The 17200-nt window shown below is 43.4% G+C and overlaps 2 protein-coding genes across 12 annotated transcripts in view; both read right to left on the bottom strand.

The window, feature by feature from the left end:
• The window catches only part of loxl2b (lysyl oxidase-like 2b), a 41158-nt gene extending 30370 nt beyond the window's left edge, over window positions 1–10788 (bottom strand). The window contains exons 1-3 of the mRNA XM_049764245.2: window positions 10536–10788; window positions 1974–2327; window positions 1481–1656 (exon numbers count right to left, since the gene is read on the bottom strand). Coding sequence (XP_049620202.1) covers window positions 1481–1656; window positions 1974–2316 — 519 coding nt within the window. The 5' untranslated portion in view covers window positions 2317–2327; window positions 10536–10788. The remainder of the gene's footprint in view (window positions 1–1480; window positions 1657–1973; window positions 2328–10535) is intronic.
• Window positions 10789–11703: 915 nt separating this feature from the next.
• On the bottom strand, window positions 11704–15843 carry cyb561a3a (cytochrome b561 family, member A3a). 11 transcript variants are annotated; one of them, XM_049716531.1, is made up of 8 exons: window positions 15732–15837; window positions 15389–15514; window positions 15266–15302; window positions 14881–15085; window positions 13267–13475; window positions 12264–12418; window positions 12017–12185; window positions 11704–11936 (listed from the first exon to the last, which is right to left on the bottom strand). In XM_049716531.1, the coding sequence occupies exons 1-8, from the start codon at window positions 15803–15805 to the stop codon at window positions 11910–11912; spliced, it is 1002 nt and encodes a 333-aa protein (XP_049572488.1). In that variant the 5' UTR covers window positions 15806–15837; the 3' UTR covers window positions 11704–11909. The 11 variants fall into 11 exon arrangements, with proteins under 11 accessions (XP_049572488.1, XP_068506213.1, XP_068506211.1 ...); XM_068650112.1 differs by adding an exon at window positions 13957–14066 and having other exon boundaries at window positions 15389–15822; XM_068650110.1 differs by adding an exon at window positions 13957–14066 and having other exon boundaries at window positions 15266–15514; window positions 15668–15817.
• Between the last annotated feature and the right edge of the window lie 1357 nt (window positions 15844–17200).

The following is a 17200-nucleotide window of genomic DNA, read 5'->3' as shown; positions in this document are numbered from 1 at the left end:
ACATTACTTTTACTTACACACACTCAGTGAAAGATGTGTGGAAATTACTATTATTAAACCAGAGAGTCGGGATGTGCTATTGCTATTGACCTCAAGTGTGCAGAGCTGTTTAAAAAAAAAAAAAATGATGACCTGCATTTAAGAGGGAGTTCACTTGTGCTTTGTCCCAAATGCCCTCACTACAGGCTTTACCAATGGTAATATTTACTTCAATCTTCAATTCTAGCACCCTTGTTAAGTCTTCAATTTTGTCTGTATTCTTTATGGAAGGTGATGTAAGCTATTATATTTATTTTTTAAATAAAAATCCTTTGCAGTCAATGAAAACATTACATTCTGAGCCAGTTAAATGAAGCTACCTGGCTGCAATGTTTGTAAACTTTACATATGTTTTGGGTTTCCATAATTGTGTACATGCATGTTGTGTACTACCCAACTTTACAAAGTATATCAAAACAGAATACAAAGATTTACACATTATTTTTTATCTATATTTGAATATACTACAAAGACAAGATATTTAAAATGTAACTGTGTGTGTGTGTGTGGGGGGGGTTATTTTTAATTTGATGCCTGCATCAGATTGCAAAAAAAGGACACGGGCATGTTTACTTTATTTTTAACAATAGTAATTAAGCATTTGGAAACTGAAGAGACAAATCTTTTAAAGCTTTGGCAGAGGAATTTTCCCCATTCTTGCTTGATTTACAACTTCTGTTGCTCAACAGTCAACACTCTTTTGTTATGTCATAATGCACGACACAATTAATGGGAGACAAGTCAGGACTGCTGGCGGGCCACTCATGATGGCCCATTTTTTCGTTAGCCCAGAGGACACAATGTCCATGATTTCAAAAAACAATATGAAATGTGGGCTCATCAGACAACAGCATACTTTTACAATTGGCCCAACTCAGATGAACTCAGGCCCAGAGAAGCTTGTTGTTTGCATATAGCTCGCTTGCTGCTATACTATGGCTAGCTTGTTGTTGTTATATGGATAGCCTTTCACTTTGCATAGTAGATGACACTAGTTTTGCCACCCATCGGATCAAAGGTCACGGGGATTCAGTGTTGGGTTTTAGGACTGCCACTTTCATGCAGAGAGTTTTCAATTTTCTCCGAAATTTTTGATGATAGTATGCATTGTAAATGATTAAAACTCAAAATGTCTTGAAATTGTACCATGTGTAAAAGTGTTCATAAATTGCTAGACTACTTGCTCATACAGATTGTAAAATTCATCAGTTTCAAAATTAAACATTGTGTAGTTTGTACATTTTGTATTCAATTGAATATAAATTGAAACGGCTTGGGATATCATTGTATTCTGTTTCTATTTATGTTTTATACAACGTCCCAGCATCATTGGAATTTTGTAAATTTCTGAAAGCATTATCATAAAAGTAGGTCCTTACCACAGACTAGTGCAACAATATTACATATGACAAAGAGTGATTAAATTATGCTTGAGCTGTACCTCCAAATGGTTGGGAAGAATGTTGAAAAATTTAAATCCGGGGATCCTCTTGTCGCTGCACATTACGCCTACATCTTCGCTGTGCTTACAGTCGGAAACACCAATCCCATTTGAGGGACACAGCGCCAAAGTCTTTTCCTTGCCAGTGCAGTGGAGATTGTCAAACCAGATGGGTCCTGATGGGGGAAAAAAATATTATTCGACAATGGCATGATAGTGGTGGTGGGGGGGCTCCAGTTGTGGAACCAAGAGAGGAAAAGTCTTGTGTACGGAGAGAATTATGGAAAAGTGGCCATGAAGCAAATTCCAGATACCAATGACAAAAAGCCCAAAATGGAAAAAAGCTAGCTATCTTATTTTTCCCCTGGTTAATTAGTTGAGATTTATACTTATGTGACAAAAATATAAAAACATGCAGAGATTGCTTGAGTCAAGAAGTGTTTCTGTACATATACATTTCTCAGCCTCCAATAACTGCAGCGCCATCAAATACCTTCTCCTTTCCCATACTTTGCTGATGGTGACCATGAAACTGCTTCCAAGTAGCCCAGCTCGCGGCACACAACTTGTGCATCGTGGATCGAAAAGTCGTCATCACAGACAGTTCCCCATAGGTTGTTGTAGAAAACTTCTACACGACCCTCGTTGTGTTTTCTCTTGTCTCCTCCTAGCCTGAGTTGAATTCTGGGCGTGTCAGGCGCTAGCTGGGGACCAGAGTACTGCTCCTGCTCTGGCTCCAAATAGCTTGGTGGATAGCCGAGGTGCTCGTACTGGGCTACAACCAGCTCCAGTAGCATTAATAGGCTGCAGCAGAAAATGTACTGGATGAACAACATTTTGGTCAGACCTGCAGAAGAAGAGGAAAGAATTAATTTGATACTTTAAAATTTTGAGTTGAATAGAATATTTTATTTTGAGCACAAAAGTGAAGTAAAAATAAAAATAAAACATTCCAGCTTTGAATGGAGGAGGGAATTGAATGAACCAACCAACATTAACTTCTTCAACAATTTTCATACTAATATAGAACTCAGTAGTCTTGACGATGAGGAAATTACTTGGACTTTATAGTATTATAGAGTTGAAGAACATAAAAATGCGCTTTTCTGCATTAATACACAGTATTTGAACCCCAGCAAAGGAACATTGCTCCCTATAAATTTCATGTGCTATATTTCAGATATCGCTAGTGTCGGGCCAAAATCTTGTACCTCCAAAATAGTTACTTTTCAGGAGACCCCAACAATGTCAAGTTTGCACAATCATTAGCATTGCATCATGGACGAGAACATGCCATTTTCAACCCTTTAGATTGGACAATGATATGTGAAAATAGCACCCACACGGGTGGACTGACTAATAGTGTAAATTTTAGAAATAAATATAAAATTCACCACAATGTGATTTATGAGTTTTTGGCCCCATGTCAACGATATACATAGCTTGGCTTAATTCTGCTCTCTCACTCACTTCCCATTACTACTTTTTGATCACAGTGCAGCTGCAGTAGCCTACAGTGTGTGAACATGAAATAAAGAGGAGTAACTGAATATTATGCTACCTGTACATAGCCACTCTCTATGGATGCATTCAGTGATGGTATTTTATCATGAAATGGGACAGCTGCAGGAAGGGAGCAATTCAACCAAGACAAGTTTTGTTTACGTTCAGAGCAGCAGATTTAAAAAAATAACTCATGCCTCCCTTGGGGGGCACCAGAAGACCTTGGAGAATTTGCAGTAGCGTGGGAAAAAAAGAAGAGTGGATGAACACCACTGAAGAATTCAGTTGTGTTGTGCAGTGTGCAGGGTTCTGCAACTACTTTTCATGAGTTGACAACTGGCCACAACTCGTTGAGCTGTGATTCCAAATGTTGAATTGCAAGTAAATGCATCACAACTGCATGGACGCTGCAGCCACTAAGAGACAAGACCGAAGCAGAAATTAAAAAGTGGGATATTTATGGAGGCAACACGGTGGGCTTGTGGTTTACACTCCAGCCTCACAGTCGAGAGGGCCAATTTTGAATCTCAGCCTAGGCCTTTCTGTTTGGAGTTTGGTTGGTGTGGGTTTTTTCTGTCTACTAAAGTTTCCTTACACCGTCCACCTTCCATATTAGACATATCAGGGAAAATCCACTTTTTTTTTATTTTATATTCATTTTATTGTGTGCTTGGAGTCTCCAAGATCGTAGAGAAGATAATCTACCCCTCTAGGACCTAGAGGTAGTACATACTATAATGATCTGTTTGGGGGCTATTTTGTACTCAGTTAAATTTTCTCAGTTTTCTATTGCGTATTTTTATCGATTACATCACATCCGTTGGGGCGGTAGTACCAAACAAGATATTTGGTGAGGCCAAACGTTTCACAAATCAGCCATTTTAATTACTCGGAGAGACTTTTGTAGTCCAAACAACTCAAGGATGCTGAAGTGGAGAGATCAAAATGTTCTGTTGTTGGTTGCATCAATCCACACAACTCATAGCACCGTCCCCCAGCATCAGAACCTCAAAGAAGTGCCTGGTCAAATTTAATTTTTCAAGCAGTGTTCCCACATCTGTGGGCAAAATCCTTTTTGTTCAAGGACGGGTGTTTCAGAAATCTTTTGTCAGTATAGCGAAGGATTCGCCGAAAGACTTTGTTTCGTTGATGGTCCAGTTCCTTCAATCTATGGAAACGATGGGCACAGTAAAGCGGTAAGCTTGAGATGACACAAAATAATAAACTGTATTTCACTTTCATAGCATTGCCTATTGTCTATGATGCACTTGTTTTCATAGCATTAGCGTCAGTCTTTCTACTGATTTTAGAGCTGTGTGCTGTGTTTTCACTTCTTGTGGGTGTATTTGGAGTTGTTCTATCTGATGAATTGCCTCGAAGGTGCTGTATTATTCTTGGAGAACACAATGTGTTATATGCAATTGTTAGCTACTCGCTAACACTAGCATTTGCTTACTGGTTAACTTGACTGCAGTGCTTGTTTACAAGATGTGTTCATAAATATTGTAAGGGAATTTTTTTTTTGTTACGTGTTATGTATGTATGGACAAGTCTTCTGCCCTTGACATCATTTAATCAATCAAAATGTTTGCGGCGCAAGTAAACGCTACCGTAGCTACAAATAAAAAAAAACTGGGATAGGTTTCAGCACGCCAGCGACCCCTGTGGGGACAAGCAGTATAGAAATGGATGGATGGAAAAATTCATAAGTCACGGTTGTAATCAGCAGTGTACTTATTTTTTTAGAAAATTTGTTGGGAAATGACCCCTCCGTGAGCCGTCACCTTATCGTGGTGGAGGGGTTTGTGTGCCCCTATGATCCTAGGAGCCATGTTGTCGGGGGCTTCATGTCCCTGGTAGGGTCACCCATGGCAAACGGGTCCTAGGTGAGGGGCCAGACAAAGCACGGCTCACAGAAGCCCCTTATGATGATTATAATAAATGGACTTTGTTTTCCCTCGCCCGGACGTGGGTCACCGGGGCCTCCCTCTGGAGCCAGGCCTGGAGGCGGGGCTCGAGGGCGAGCGTCTGGTGGCCGGGCCTTCGCCCATGGGGCCCGGCCGGGCACAGCCCGAAAAGGAAACGTGGGTCCCCCTTCCCATGGGCTCACCACCTGTGGGAGGGGCCAAAGGGGTTGGGTGCAATGTGAGCTGGGCGGCAGCCAAAGGCAGGGACCTTGGCGGTCTGATCCCCGGCTGCAGAAGCTGGCTCTTAGGACATGGAATGTCACCTCTCTGGCTGGAAAGGAGCCCGAGCTGGTGTGCGAGGCAGAAAAATTCAGATTGGATATAGTCGGACTAGCCTCCACGCACAGTTTAGGTTCTGGTACAAGCCCTCTCGAGAGGGGCTGGACTCTCTTCCACTCTGGAGTTGCCCACGGTGAGAGGCGTTGAGCAGGTGTGGGTATACTTATTGTCCCCCGGCTGGGCACCTGCACATTGGGGTTCACCCTGGTGAACGAGAGGGTAGCATCCCTCCGCCTTCGGGTGGGGGGACGGGTCCTGACTGTTGTTTGTGTCTATGCACCAAACGGCAGCTCAGAGTACCCACCATTCTTGGGGTCCCTGGAGGAAGTGCTGGAGAGCGCTCCGACTGGGGACTCCATCGTTCTACTGGGTGACTTCAATGCTCACGTGGGCAATGACAGTGAGACCTGGAAGGGCATGATTGGGAGGAACGGCGCCCCCGATCTGAACACGAGCGGTGTTCTATTATTGGACTTCTGTGCTCGACACGGATTTTCAATAATGAACATGTGTGCACTTGGCACCAGGACACCCTAGGCCGCAGTTCGATGATCGACTTTGTAGTCGTGTCATCGGATTTGCGGCCGCATGTTTTGAACACTCGGGTGAAGAGAGGGGCGGAGCTGTCAACTGATCACCACCTGGTGGTGGGTTGGCTCCGATGGTGGGGGAAGATGCCGGTCCGACCTGGCAGACCCAAACACTCTGTGAGGGTCTGCTGGGAACGTCTGGCAGAATCTCCTGTCAGGAAGAGCTTCAACTCCCACCTCCGGCAGAGCTTTTCCCACGTCCCGGGGGAGGTGGGGGACATTGAGTCTGAGTGGACCATGTTCCGCGCCTCCATTCTTGAGGCGGCCGACCGGAGCTGTGGCCGTAAGGTTGTTGGTGCCTGTCGTGGCAGCAATCCCCGAACCCGCTGGTGGACATCGGCGGTAAGGGATGCCGTCAAGCTGAAGAAGGAGTCCTATCGGGTCGTTTTGGCCTGCGGGACTCCAGAGGCAGCTGACAGGTACCGGATGGCCAAGCGGAACGCGGCTTCGGCGGTTGCTGAGGCAAAAACCCGGGCGTGGGAGGGGTTTGGTGAGGCCATGGAGAATGACTTCCGGACGGCTTCGAGGAAATTTTGGTCCACCATCTGGCGTCTCAGGAGGGGGAAGCAGTGCAACGTCAACACTGTTTACAGTGGGGATGGCGTGCTGCTGACCTCGACTCGGGACGTCGTGAGTCGGTGGGGAGAATCCTTCGAAGACCTCCTCAATTCCACCTACACGCCTTCCATTGAGGAAGCAGGGCTTGGAGACTCTGAGGCAGATTCTCCAATCTCTGGGGTCGAAGTCACTGAGGTAGTTAAAAAACTCCTCAGTGGCAAGGCCCCGGGGGTGGATGAGATCCGCCCGGAGTTCTTAAAGGCTCTGGATGTTGTGGGGCTGTCATGGTTGACACGCCTCTACAACATTGCGTGGACATCGGGGACAGTACCTCTGGATTGGCAGACTGGGGTGGTGGTTCCCCTCTTTAAGAAGGGGGACCGGAGGGTGTGTTCCAATTACAGGGGAGTTCACACTCCTCAGCCTCCCCGGCAAGGTCTATTCAGGGGTGCTGGAGAAGAGGGTCCGTCGGAAGGTCGAACCTCGGATTCAGGAGGAGCAGTGTGGCTTTCGTCCTGGCCGTGGATCCTCGAGGGTGCATGGGAGTTCGCCCAACCAGTCCACATGTGTTTTGTGGACTTGGAGAAGGCGTTCGACCGTGTCCCTCAGGAGGTTCTGTGGAGGGTGCTTCGGAAGTACGGGGTGCCGAGCCAACTGATAAGGGCGGTTCGGTCCCTGCATCACCGATGCCAGAGTCTGGTCCGCATTTCCGGCAGTAAGTCGGATTCGTTCCCAGTGAGAGTTGGACTCCGCCAAGGCTGCCCTTTTTCATCGATTCTGTTCATAATTTTTATGGACAGAATTTCTAGGCGCAGCCGAGGCGTTGAGGGGGTCCGGTTTGGGGACCTCAGCATCGCGTCTCTCCTTTTTGCAGATGACGTGGTGCTGTTGGCTTCGTCAGGCCGTGATCTCCAGCTCTTGCTGGAACGGTTCGCAGCCGAGTGTGAAGCGGTCAGGATGAGGGTCAGCACCTCCAAATCCGAGTCCATGGTCCTCGATCGGAAAAGGGTGGAATGCCCTCTCCGGATCGGGGATGAGATCCTGCCCCAAGTGGAGGAGTTCAAGTATCTTGGAGTCTTGTTCACGAGTGAGGGGAGGATGGAGCGCGAGATCGACAGGCGGATCGGTGCAGCGTCGGCAGTAATGCAGACCCTGTACCAGTCCGTTGTGGTGAAGAGAGAGCTGAGCCAAAAGGCAAAGCTCTCAATTTACCGGTCGATTTACGCTCCTACCCTCACCTATGGTCACGAGCTATGGGTCGTGACCGAAAGAACGAGATCCCGGATACAAGCGGCCGAAATGAGTTTTTTCCACAGGATGTCCGGGCTCTCCCTTAGAGATAGGGTGAGAAGCTCGGTCATCCGGGAGATACTCGGAGTAGAGTCGCTACTCCTCCACGTTGAGAGGAGCCAGATGAGGTGGCTCGGGCATCTTATCAGGATGCCTCCTGGACACCTCCCTGGGGAGGTGTTCCGGGCATGTCCCACCGGTAGGAGACCCCGGGGACGACCCGGGACGCGCTGGAGAGACTATGTCTCTCAGCTGGCCTGGGAACGCCTTGGGAGCCCCCGGGATGAGCTGGATGAAGTGGCTGGGGAGAGGGAAGTCTGGGAGTCCCTCCTAAAGCTGCTGACCCCGCGACCCGACCCCTGATAAGCGGAAGAAGATGGATGGATGGATGGATGGATGGATGGATGGATGGATGGATGGATGGATGGATGGATGGATGGATGGATGGATGGATGGATGGATGGATGGATGGATGGATGGATGGATGGATGGATGGATGGATGGATGGATGGATGGATGGATGGATGGATGGATGGATGGATGGATGGATGGATGGATGGATGGATGGATGGATGGATGGATGGATGGATGGATGGATGGATGGATGGATGGATGGATGGATGTTGGGAAATGAAAGATGCAGACGCGTTGCATTAATATTATGTGTGATACCTGAAAGAGACTATTAAACACTACTTCTTGTTTACATCCATAAGTGTCAAATGCAGGTCCAGAAAGTAGAAACCCTGCCACAGGTTGACTTTAGCCACAGGTGCTTTAAAACTTTTCACCCTATCTATCATTGAGGACGTTTCGATTATGGCCCATAATCAACCATAATAAACGACGCAGTTAATTTCAGAACTGTAATTGCAAAACCATGTGCTCATACTGTTGATAGGTAAAATTAGACAGATGATGGGAAAATCATTGGGGGGCAAGCTCTCATGGGTTAAGTCAGGGATTTTCAACCCGCGGTCCGCGGCCCTCTCGTGGTCTGTGGCGATATTGCAGGTGGTCCGCTGAATTAGAAATGGAAAATGATTGTAACATTTTTTAAAATTAAATTGATTCATTATTTAGACTTGATTTATATTCCAGCTAATTTTATGACAAATCAACTGACTTTTTCTGTCTTCCTTCAGGGTTTCTCACCGGTTCCTAGCCATCACCTTTTTCTCGCTAACAGTGACTCCTGACTGCTTAGTGACTTCTTCACATAGCTCAGTCGTAGAGTGATAGTCTCCAAACTTGTAGGTACTGGGTTCAATCCTCAAGCCTGGTGATCACATCAAAGTGATCTTGAGCAAGTGTTTTTATTTTTATATTTTGCTCCCAGTAGGGCCTGGCAGCACGGATCGTGGCAGCATCAATTTATTTTTTCTGTGTCTTCTGGCTTGGTTATAGACTGATAGACTTCAACCTTGAAGGTGGTGGGATCAATCCCTAAGTCAATTCAGAATCATTTATCCATTCAAATTATGTCAAATGTAGCTGAAATACAGACACAAATAAATAGCCTGTATAGGTCTATCCTCCTTCGGTGCAAAATAAAATAATATTTCACCAAACCAGAGGTCCCCGAGTTGCTTCTTGTTTATAATGGTGGTCCCTTGGACAAAACCAGTTGAAAACCCCTGGGTTAAGCGAAGTTATGCATAGGGCCTGATCTGGTCTGTGGGTTTTGTCTAACGCCAAGGTACTAAAGTAACTGGACTCTAGAATTATAGTTTTTGTATATACAGGAGAGTAACTGAATTATCTTTATGGGCAGCTGCAAAACAACAGACATGCACACCCCAACAAAACATTTTACCCCAAAGAGGATAATACATCGTTCCAACTCACATGCTCACGTAACCAAAAGTTAACAGTTGCACTAAAAAAAAAAAAAAAAAAAAAAAAAACGCAATAGAATTACTATTAAAGAACAACAACCAATACGTCAGTGCTTCATATTTCACATACCAATCAGATGACTAAAACTCACCAGCTGCATTGCTAAAGGAGAATGTGTACATAAATCTTCCAGCAGGGGCTTTTCCTTAGCTCATTGTAACGTGGCAGTGGTTGCACAAGTGGGAAACATTACAAAATGAACAGATGGACTGTACTGCCAATGAGTTGGAAACATTAAGGGAAAAAGCATGTAACTCCCAATGTATATAAAGTATACTCTTTAGAACAAAACACGTTACAACAAATTATTGAAACTCAAATCCTAAAATGACACCAACAACATCAGAAGAACACACTGCAGCATTTGCATGAAACCCTCTTTTATGGTTAAGAAATATTTTGCACCCTAAATAAAAAACATTGCTTTTCACCTGTATGCATGCATGTGACGGTACATCCCACCGGATTCTAGAAGGATATTTACGTAAGAAGAGTCAAAAGTTAGCTTTCTTAATCATGTTAGTTGATCATTGAGCATTAGTACTGTGATTGTTAATACCATAATACGCAACTTTACTTAAACCTGACTTCAAAAGGCCAAAAATGATTCGTATAATAGATATTGTCTTCGCAAATGAATATCAAGTGAATAACCCTTAAAACACGACTTTTCACAAGTAATCAAAAGAATGTGATAATTTAACTATTCGTGGATAAAAAAAAAATAATAATCAAAGACGTAATTCGTAAATTCGTCCTAATTTCAGTCATCAGATCGTAATTGATTCAACGTGTAATCTGGACAATCGTTACATCTCGAAACAGTTATTCAACATTTGACATTTTTTTCCCCGAGCCATAACAACTCAAGAGATGTTAAGATGCTGTAAATTAAAGATACTTTCGGATACAGTCTCCTTTGAATGCAGCATTAGAGAGATGTCTACTCGAAGACTCAGGTAAACTTACTTCTTGTCTGCGACCAGTCCAAGTTGAGCAGGCAGCGGTAAGAGGGAAGCCCTGAGTGAACAAATCAGTCAGAAGCCTCTTGTTCCAGAGGACTTCACCTCCCAGATGTGAACTGCTGGCTTTGGACAGGATCCTCGCACCCGCTGACACCCACTTTTACAATGACATCACTGGAGATGGCCCAAGACGTGAAAACGCGCACGGAGACAGATGATCCTCGGCTGTGAAAGCAGAAATGCTGCTTTCATAGACTGTCGGAAACTACGAACGCGCTATCGCAGCAAATGGGACTAAAATTGATTTCAACAGCTGAGCCTGAATTGGCTGCCTCAAGATACGCTAAATTTAATCATGACGCCACAGATACATTAAAGTTCTGTAAGATGACGTTAATTGACGGGAAAAAAAAGAAGACAGTACATATGATGCGATTGTAAAAAACAGAAAAGTGCGTGTCTACACTACTAGGTACGATAACGTGAGTTGGTTGTGTTCTGATTTGATGAGTATGGTGAAAGAAAACAAAACTTTAATTCAGTGGTTCTTAACCTGGGTTCGATCAACCCTAGGGGTTCGGTCGAACCACCCCCATATATGCATTAGGTGAATGCACATATGAACCTGATGGTGTTCGGTACACCAAAATGTATCCATCCAACCACTGCTTTAATTACAATATTGTACATGCAATTACCACCGCTCCAGGTGGAGAGAGAGAGAGAGAGAGAGAGAGAGAGAGAGAGAGAGAGAGAGAGAGAGAGAGAGAGAGAGAGAGAGAGAGAGAGAGAGAGAGAGAGAGAGAGAGAGAGAGAGAGACGCCACGGCGGAACATTAAGTTTAAGGACTTGTTGACTTAGTAGGCAGTTAATAGATTAATTTATTTATTTGCGAATTAATAACACTAATAATTGAGTAAGTTGAAGAGGGTACGACGAAGGGTACTACTCAAAACACCTCTGTGCGCGTGCTTGAACCAAAATTTGCTGCCACCTTGTGTAAAACTAGGGAAATTAATATTATTGTCATCCCAAAATCCTCTAACACAAATGCCATTAATCTTTGGATGTGTTGTTTAGTTCTTCGTGGGAAAAAATGCCATGATAAATAAATAAATAACATTTAGAGATATTGAGCATCACTGTTACCGACCGTGAAGAAATGAAAGGCATAAGAATAAACCTTTATTAATCCCAAAATGGGGATTATGTCATAAGTGATTTACAAACACTATTATTTAAACACAAATATTTCTCGAAACAGAACAGAAAAAAATAAACGTGTTGCTTATTTAAACACCCAAGACAGAACTTTTGATTTAAAATGTCTTCTTTGGTTCCATTGATTTCTCCAATTTGGCTTTGACTGCAATTTCCATTACGTATTTTCTTCATCGAGCAATGGCTGTGGAGAAATGATGATGAATATGTTGGCACTGACATTAAATTATACACATTTTTGAACAGTTGTGATGTCAGACTCACCGTGTAGGTCAGATCTGCTGGCTGGCTTTCTGGCCACTGCCACTCATGAGTGGACAAAATCTTGAGGACAACTAAGCCAAAAGCTACGATCAAGACTCCTAATGAATTTCCTAACAAGGCCTCGGTGGGAAGTTGAGAATACGGCTGAGACCCATTGGTATTTCCTTTCCTATTAAAGGGTTTGGATATGATAATCATGATAACCATCAAACCATTCGGGCAACAAAGTTTGGAGGAAAGTACTTACAGTACAAAGAAGAGTTTTTCGTTAATGCCCGAGATACAGGCTGCAATGCAAAGAGTCATGAGACTCCCTCCCATCCAGACATGCTGGGGTTTCAGCAGTTTACGCAATGAACCAGGGCACCACGGAAAGAGGAAGACAGCCATCCCTGCAGCCCACTGGATTGACAAAGAGATTAAAAAAAAAAAAAAACTGTTGTGAAAAGAACATCATTGTCATTGTCCCATGAAACGCACACAAACCCAGTCAACATTTATGTACTTTTTTCGGCATAAAGTTGTTAATTAGTTAAAACTCAATTAAGGGGTAATAATGCGGCTTTAGCAGAGGTGGCCCACACCTTAGCGACCGACTTCCAAAATCTGTAAATGTTGTGTGGGGGCAAGGATGTAATATGTAGACCCGATGAAGCGATCAGCGGACATTAGGCTGTACGTAAAATATGTAAAACGATCAGAGGACTGTACGTAACACAGAGTACGTACAGAGTACGTACCTCCACCACCATTGATGAATAAATACTATCGGTTAGTGCAAAACGAACAGCATGAGGACTCTCTAAAATGGCATCGACAAAGAGACATGCTTACGAGGCACAATTCAAGCTTTCTGTAAAGCCGGGATCATTGCCGAAGAGCAACGTGACAACAACAAGACAGTAACAAGAGGGTACTTGTCACGTTTAATGGCGACCTTGCGCAAAACTGGATACAGAAGATGAGGACTTTGATGGATTTGCGATGAATATCGTTTAACTAGAATGTTGAGTACAGTAGTTTAACTAGAATTTTGAGTACAGTAGAGTACACGGTTAAATACTAGAATAAAGTACAACCGAGCTAACTGTCTTTCGCCCGTTTTTTGGGGGGTTTTGTTTACGGTAAGTCATGCATGCGTCCTATAATGTGGTGCACCCTAGGTGTGGATTAAGAACCGAAAAGCCCGTGCAATTGAGTCTGCGCCTTTTAACCTTGTGGTGTGAAAAATACGGTACATGGGGTTGTACCTGTGTGGCAAAGAGAGCTGTAGTGGTGATTCCAATCCAGCTGTGCAGGGAGTATAAATTGGGGATGTTTGAGGCATTGTGATTGCCAAAAACAGCACAAAGTCCAATAACTGAAAGTATCACCGCCATGAGCATCAGTGCGGCATGCAGCAGCTTCCGAGGAAGTTTATTCGCTCCCCAATTCAGGGGGAAACGGTACAACACAGCTCCTGCAGGGAAGAGCATTTTAGGTTCTATTAAAGAAGTCACCTTCAATGTCCATTGCCTGTCAGGGCTCAGTGCAACCGCAGCTTCAATAGCACATGATGGCAATATGATTGAACGAGGCTTGTTCTCAGAAAAGGTGGTCCGCCCCGGGCTGTGGATGGTAACCCAATTGGAGTCAATATTTTTTTCCCTCTAAAATCAATCACCAGATTTCCAATATCGGAGACATAATGCAGAAATAAAATAAATAACCTAAGGGAGATTTTTGAACTCTGAATAATACAAACCAGAATGTAGCATCAGATAAGCTGTTTTTCTTTTTTCACAGTAATGCTACAGTTTGTGTCTGACTTTATATCTGTTTTCTATCCCCAAGGTTATCTGGTGATCATTTCACCAAAAAAAGAAAAACATAAAAAGAATACTATATTCAGGGCACTGCAATGGTTTTGTTTGAATATTGAGAGTATGAGCAATTCTAACCTAAGGGATGGTAAGCCAATCGTGCGGTTGTTCCCCGAAGAATTCCTGTCATGATATTCATCCATCTATCCCACCCAATTCCATCAGCCCGCCGGTCCAATCCATTCATCCTGACAAAATATAACCACACAACTATGTTTTGCGGTCTCATTTTCTTGCAATATGTACTCAAACGGCCTATTTTCCTCAGATATTGTTTACGACCAGAGACGTACGAGACTGTCAGAAAACTAGTCAGTATCTGCTGTGACCACTCTGCCTCACACAGCGCAACACATCTCCTTCGCATAGTTATCAGTTGTGCCAGCCATCTACAGTCATCACCTCAGGTTGCAGCCTGATAAACACACGGCTCCTTGTTGCCAAGATCTGTGTATAAGTCCTGGCAGCTGAAAACATCCTCGTTCTTGCATACTCACTGGACATGTAGTGCGTCTGAGATGCGTGAATAAATAACTGATCCTGATACTTAAAGAAATGTGTCTTGACTATTATGTATATACAGTAATAACTCATTTATCGTGGATAATTGGTTCCAAAAACTACCTGCGATAAGTGAAATCCGCGAAGTACGGTCACCAACAAGAAGTACTGGGCAGGCTAATGAGTTAGGGGAAAGATGCTAATTCGCAATCATGCTAACACGCGAAAACGGACTTCTAAAAGAATTTAAACGAACATTTGGAGCAATACTACATTGTTCTAAAGGTTAGACACATGCTTCCTCAATTTAGAAGTTTCATTTTGACTTTTAAATGTTTTTTTTTAATTTGGAAAAAAAATCCACGATGTAGTGAAGCCGCGATAAACGAAATGCGAAGTAGCGAGGGATCACTGTATAGTCTGTCTGATTAAAGATGAAAGTCAAGAAATAGAAATGAAACATTGCATGCCCTCAGTTGGGAAGAATAAAATCATATTCACCATTGCCGTACAGCACCAGCATGCCCGTTACCATCAGCACCGGGTGCCAGTTGAACTGACGGGAAGAGCCGTCCCAGGCGAAACCACCACGCCACTGGCTGTTCCACAAACACACGCACACCACGCAGGCCAGGCCCAAGCCCAAGCTCAGAAAGTACCATATGTAGAAGCAGGTATTGATCATCATCCTGGAGACACTTGAACACTGAGAGACAACAAAAATAGAATTGTGAAAATTTCGCCACACTTTGCGCAATCTTGTCAAATGTGAATGTCATAATAATAATAATAATATAGTAAAATCAATTAGCACTACCTTTACGTTTTATTTTTATTTAAAAACTCCACTGTTGCTATTTCATGGATGTTTATTCACAAGACTTACCTTGTAAGGATCAGCTTTGAAACAGTGATCAAACCTACTACAGTGCACAACTGAAATAAATCATTTCCTGCACTCATGATCGCTGGTTAATGTTTGATCACCCACGTGCTAGTTTGCTCTCACTTGGCTTTTTCTGTATATAGTAGTTTTGGTTTCACGCTGGGCCGTGTTGAAGTGGCGAAGTGGGAAGTAATCAGATGTTCGTGAAGAGTCTGCGGTAGAAACGCCAACCTGATGCATCTATGCGACCTAAATCAGAAAACGAAACAGGGGGTGCGGAAGGAGTTTGACAATGCGATTTATTTTCGTCAATATCGCAGACTATGTATGGTTTCTCTTTGAACAGTTCAATGTGAAAACAAGTAACGCTTAACGAACTTTTTTCGAAGTCATTATACATACGTATTGCTCGCACTCGAACGACTGCACACTAATATCCAAACATTATATATATATATATGCGTACTGGAGATAATGTCTGAAAGACAAACTGCAAACTCGAAATTGAGACTGTTTACCAACTCGCAACCAGTTCCTCATTGGTCGCGCAAAGAATCTTGGGAGTGACTTGCTATCAGTCTGACACCTTATGCGAGAGCTCTGCCTGCCTGCCTTTTGATTAAAAGATACGAGAAGGGTTATGTCAAATCAAGTCAAGTCAACTCAAGTCAACTCAACTCAAGTTTATTTATATAGCTCTAAATCACAAGCAATCTCAAAGGGCTTCACATATACAAAACAAATTGACAATTATTCTCAAAGCATCCCCTGATCTTGAGCTCCCATTTATGCTATAAATTATGTTGCAAACGTATAAATACCCACTAGGTTGCATTGTGCTGTACTCGAATTTTTACATATGTAACACTTGAAAATTGCACTCTCTAGCCGTTAGAGGCGCCATTGAAACTTACAATTATGATTCGCTTGTGATGTATTTATGCCGTTTACCTTGCATTACAGTGTTCTATGACATGTACAGTCTTCACTCCAGCAATTCATAGGGGAACAAATATATAAGGTGGGTAGAAAGTATACATTATGTAATGAAATCCAATAGGATTCATTGCTTTAAAAAATGCTCTAAAAAACATGTAAATATATTTCATATTTCCCCAAAAGCAATTGACTATTTATTGTTATTAAAATGTAATTGATAGCAGACAGGTGTTTTTTGATTGACAGGGACAGTTGTCATGGATGGTCCTAAAGGGTCACAATGTCACATGCACTTGTCACAATCTTCCACTAGAGGTCATAATTTATAACTAAAATGTTACATCTAATCCCCAATACTGATTGATGATGTATGTTGTATACAATATATTGGGAGGATTAAAATGAAGTAAATGGTGTCCGGAAGGGGTCACATTCATTTGTCCTAACGAGCATGTGGTAAGATGTCATAATTAAGGATGATGTATATCCAACTGTGCCCAGCAAAATAACAACGCAAATTAATAAGTGCGGACTTTGGAGTGAGAAAAATACTCGCTAAACAGAACCGGAAACCATAAACAGAAATGTTGCTATGGTGGATGTCATCCCAGTAGTGTCCTATAAGCTTCAACATGTAAATATAAATATTCCATTTCACGACACCGTCTTGAGTTTTGATTTTGACATCTGCACAACCATCCATCCATTATCTGTATCGCTTGTCCCCGCGGGTGTCACGGGCGTGCTAGAGCCGTCATCGGGCAGTGGGTGGGGGACTCCCTGAACTGGTTGCCAGCCAATAGCAAGGCACACAGAGAGATGAACAACTATCCACACTCACACTTACACCTATGGGCAATTTGAGGTGTCCAATCTGCCTACTAAGCATGTTTTGGGGATGTGGGAGGAAACTAGAGGACCCGGAGAAAACCTACGCAGGCACGGGGAGAACATGCAAACACCACACAGGGCGGGCCGGAGGTGGAATCGAATCCA

The sequence above is a fragment of the Syngnathus scovelli genome, chromosome 3, assembly GCF_024217435.2.
Source record: "Syngnathus scovelli strain Florida chromosome 3, RoL_Ssco_1.2, whole genome shotgun sequence".
NCBI lineage: Eukaryota > Metazoa > Chordata > Actinopteri > Syngnathiformes > Syngnathidae > Syngnathus > Syngnathus scovelli.
The sequence above is the reverse complement of the archived record's forward strand: the minus strand, read 5'-3'. Positions and strand labels throughout refer to the sequence as shown.

Excerpts from the sequence above, each read along its gene's own strand:
- cyb561a3a (XM_049716531.1), bottom strand. The coding sequence starts at position 15,805 with ATGAGGAACTGGTTGCGAGTTGGTAAACAGTCTCAATTTCGAGTTTGC. Across the intron at positions 13,476-14,880 it reads GCTGGTGCTGTACGGCAATG|GAGCTGTGTTGTACCGTTTC; the intron begins GTGAATATGATT and ends TCTTCCCTGCAG. Across the intron at positions 12,419-13,266 it reads CAGCTCTCTTTGCCACACAG|TGGGCTGCAGGGATGGCTGT; the intron begins GTACAACCCCAT and ends TTGTCAATCCAG.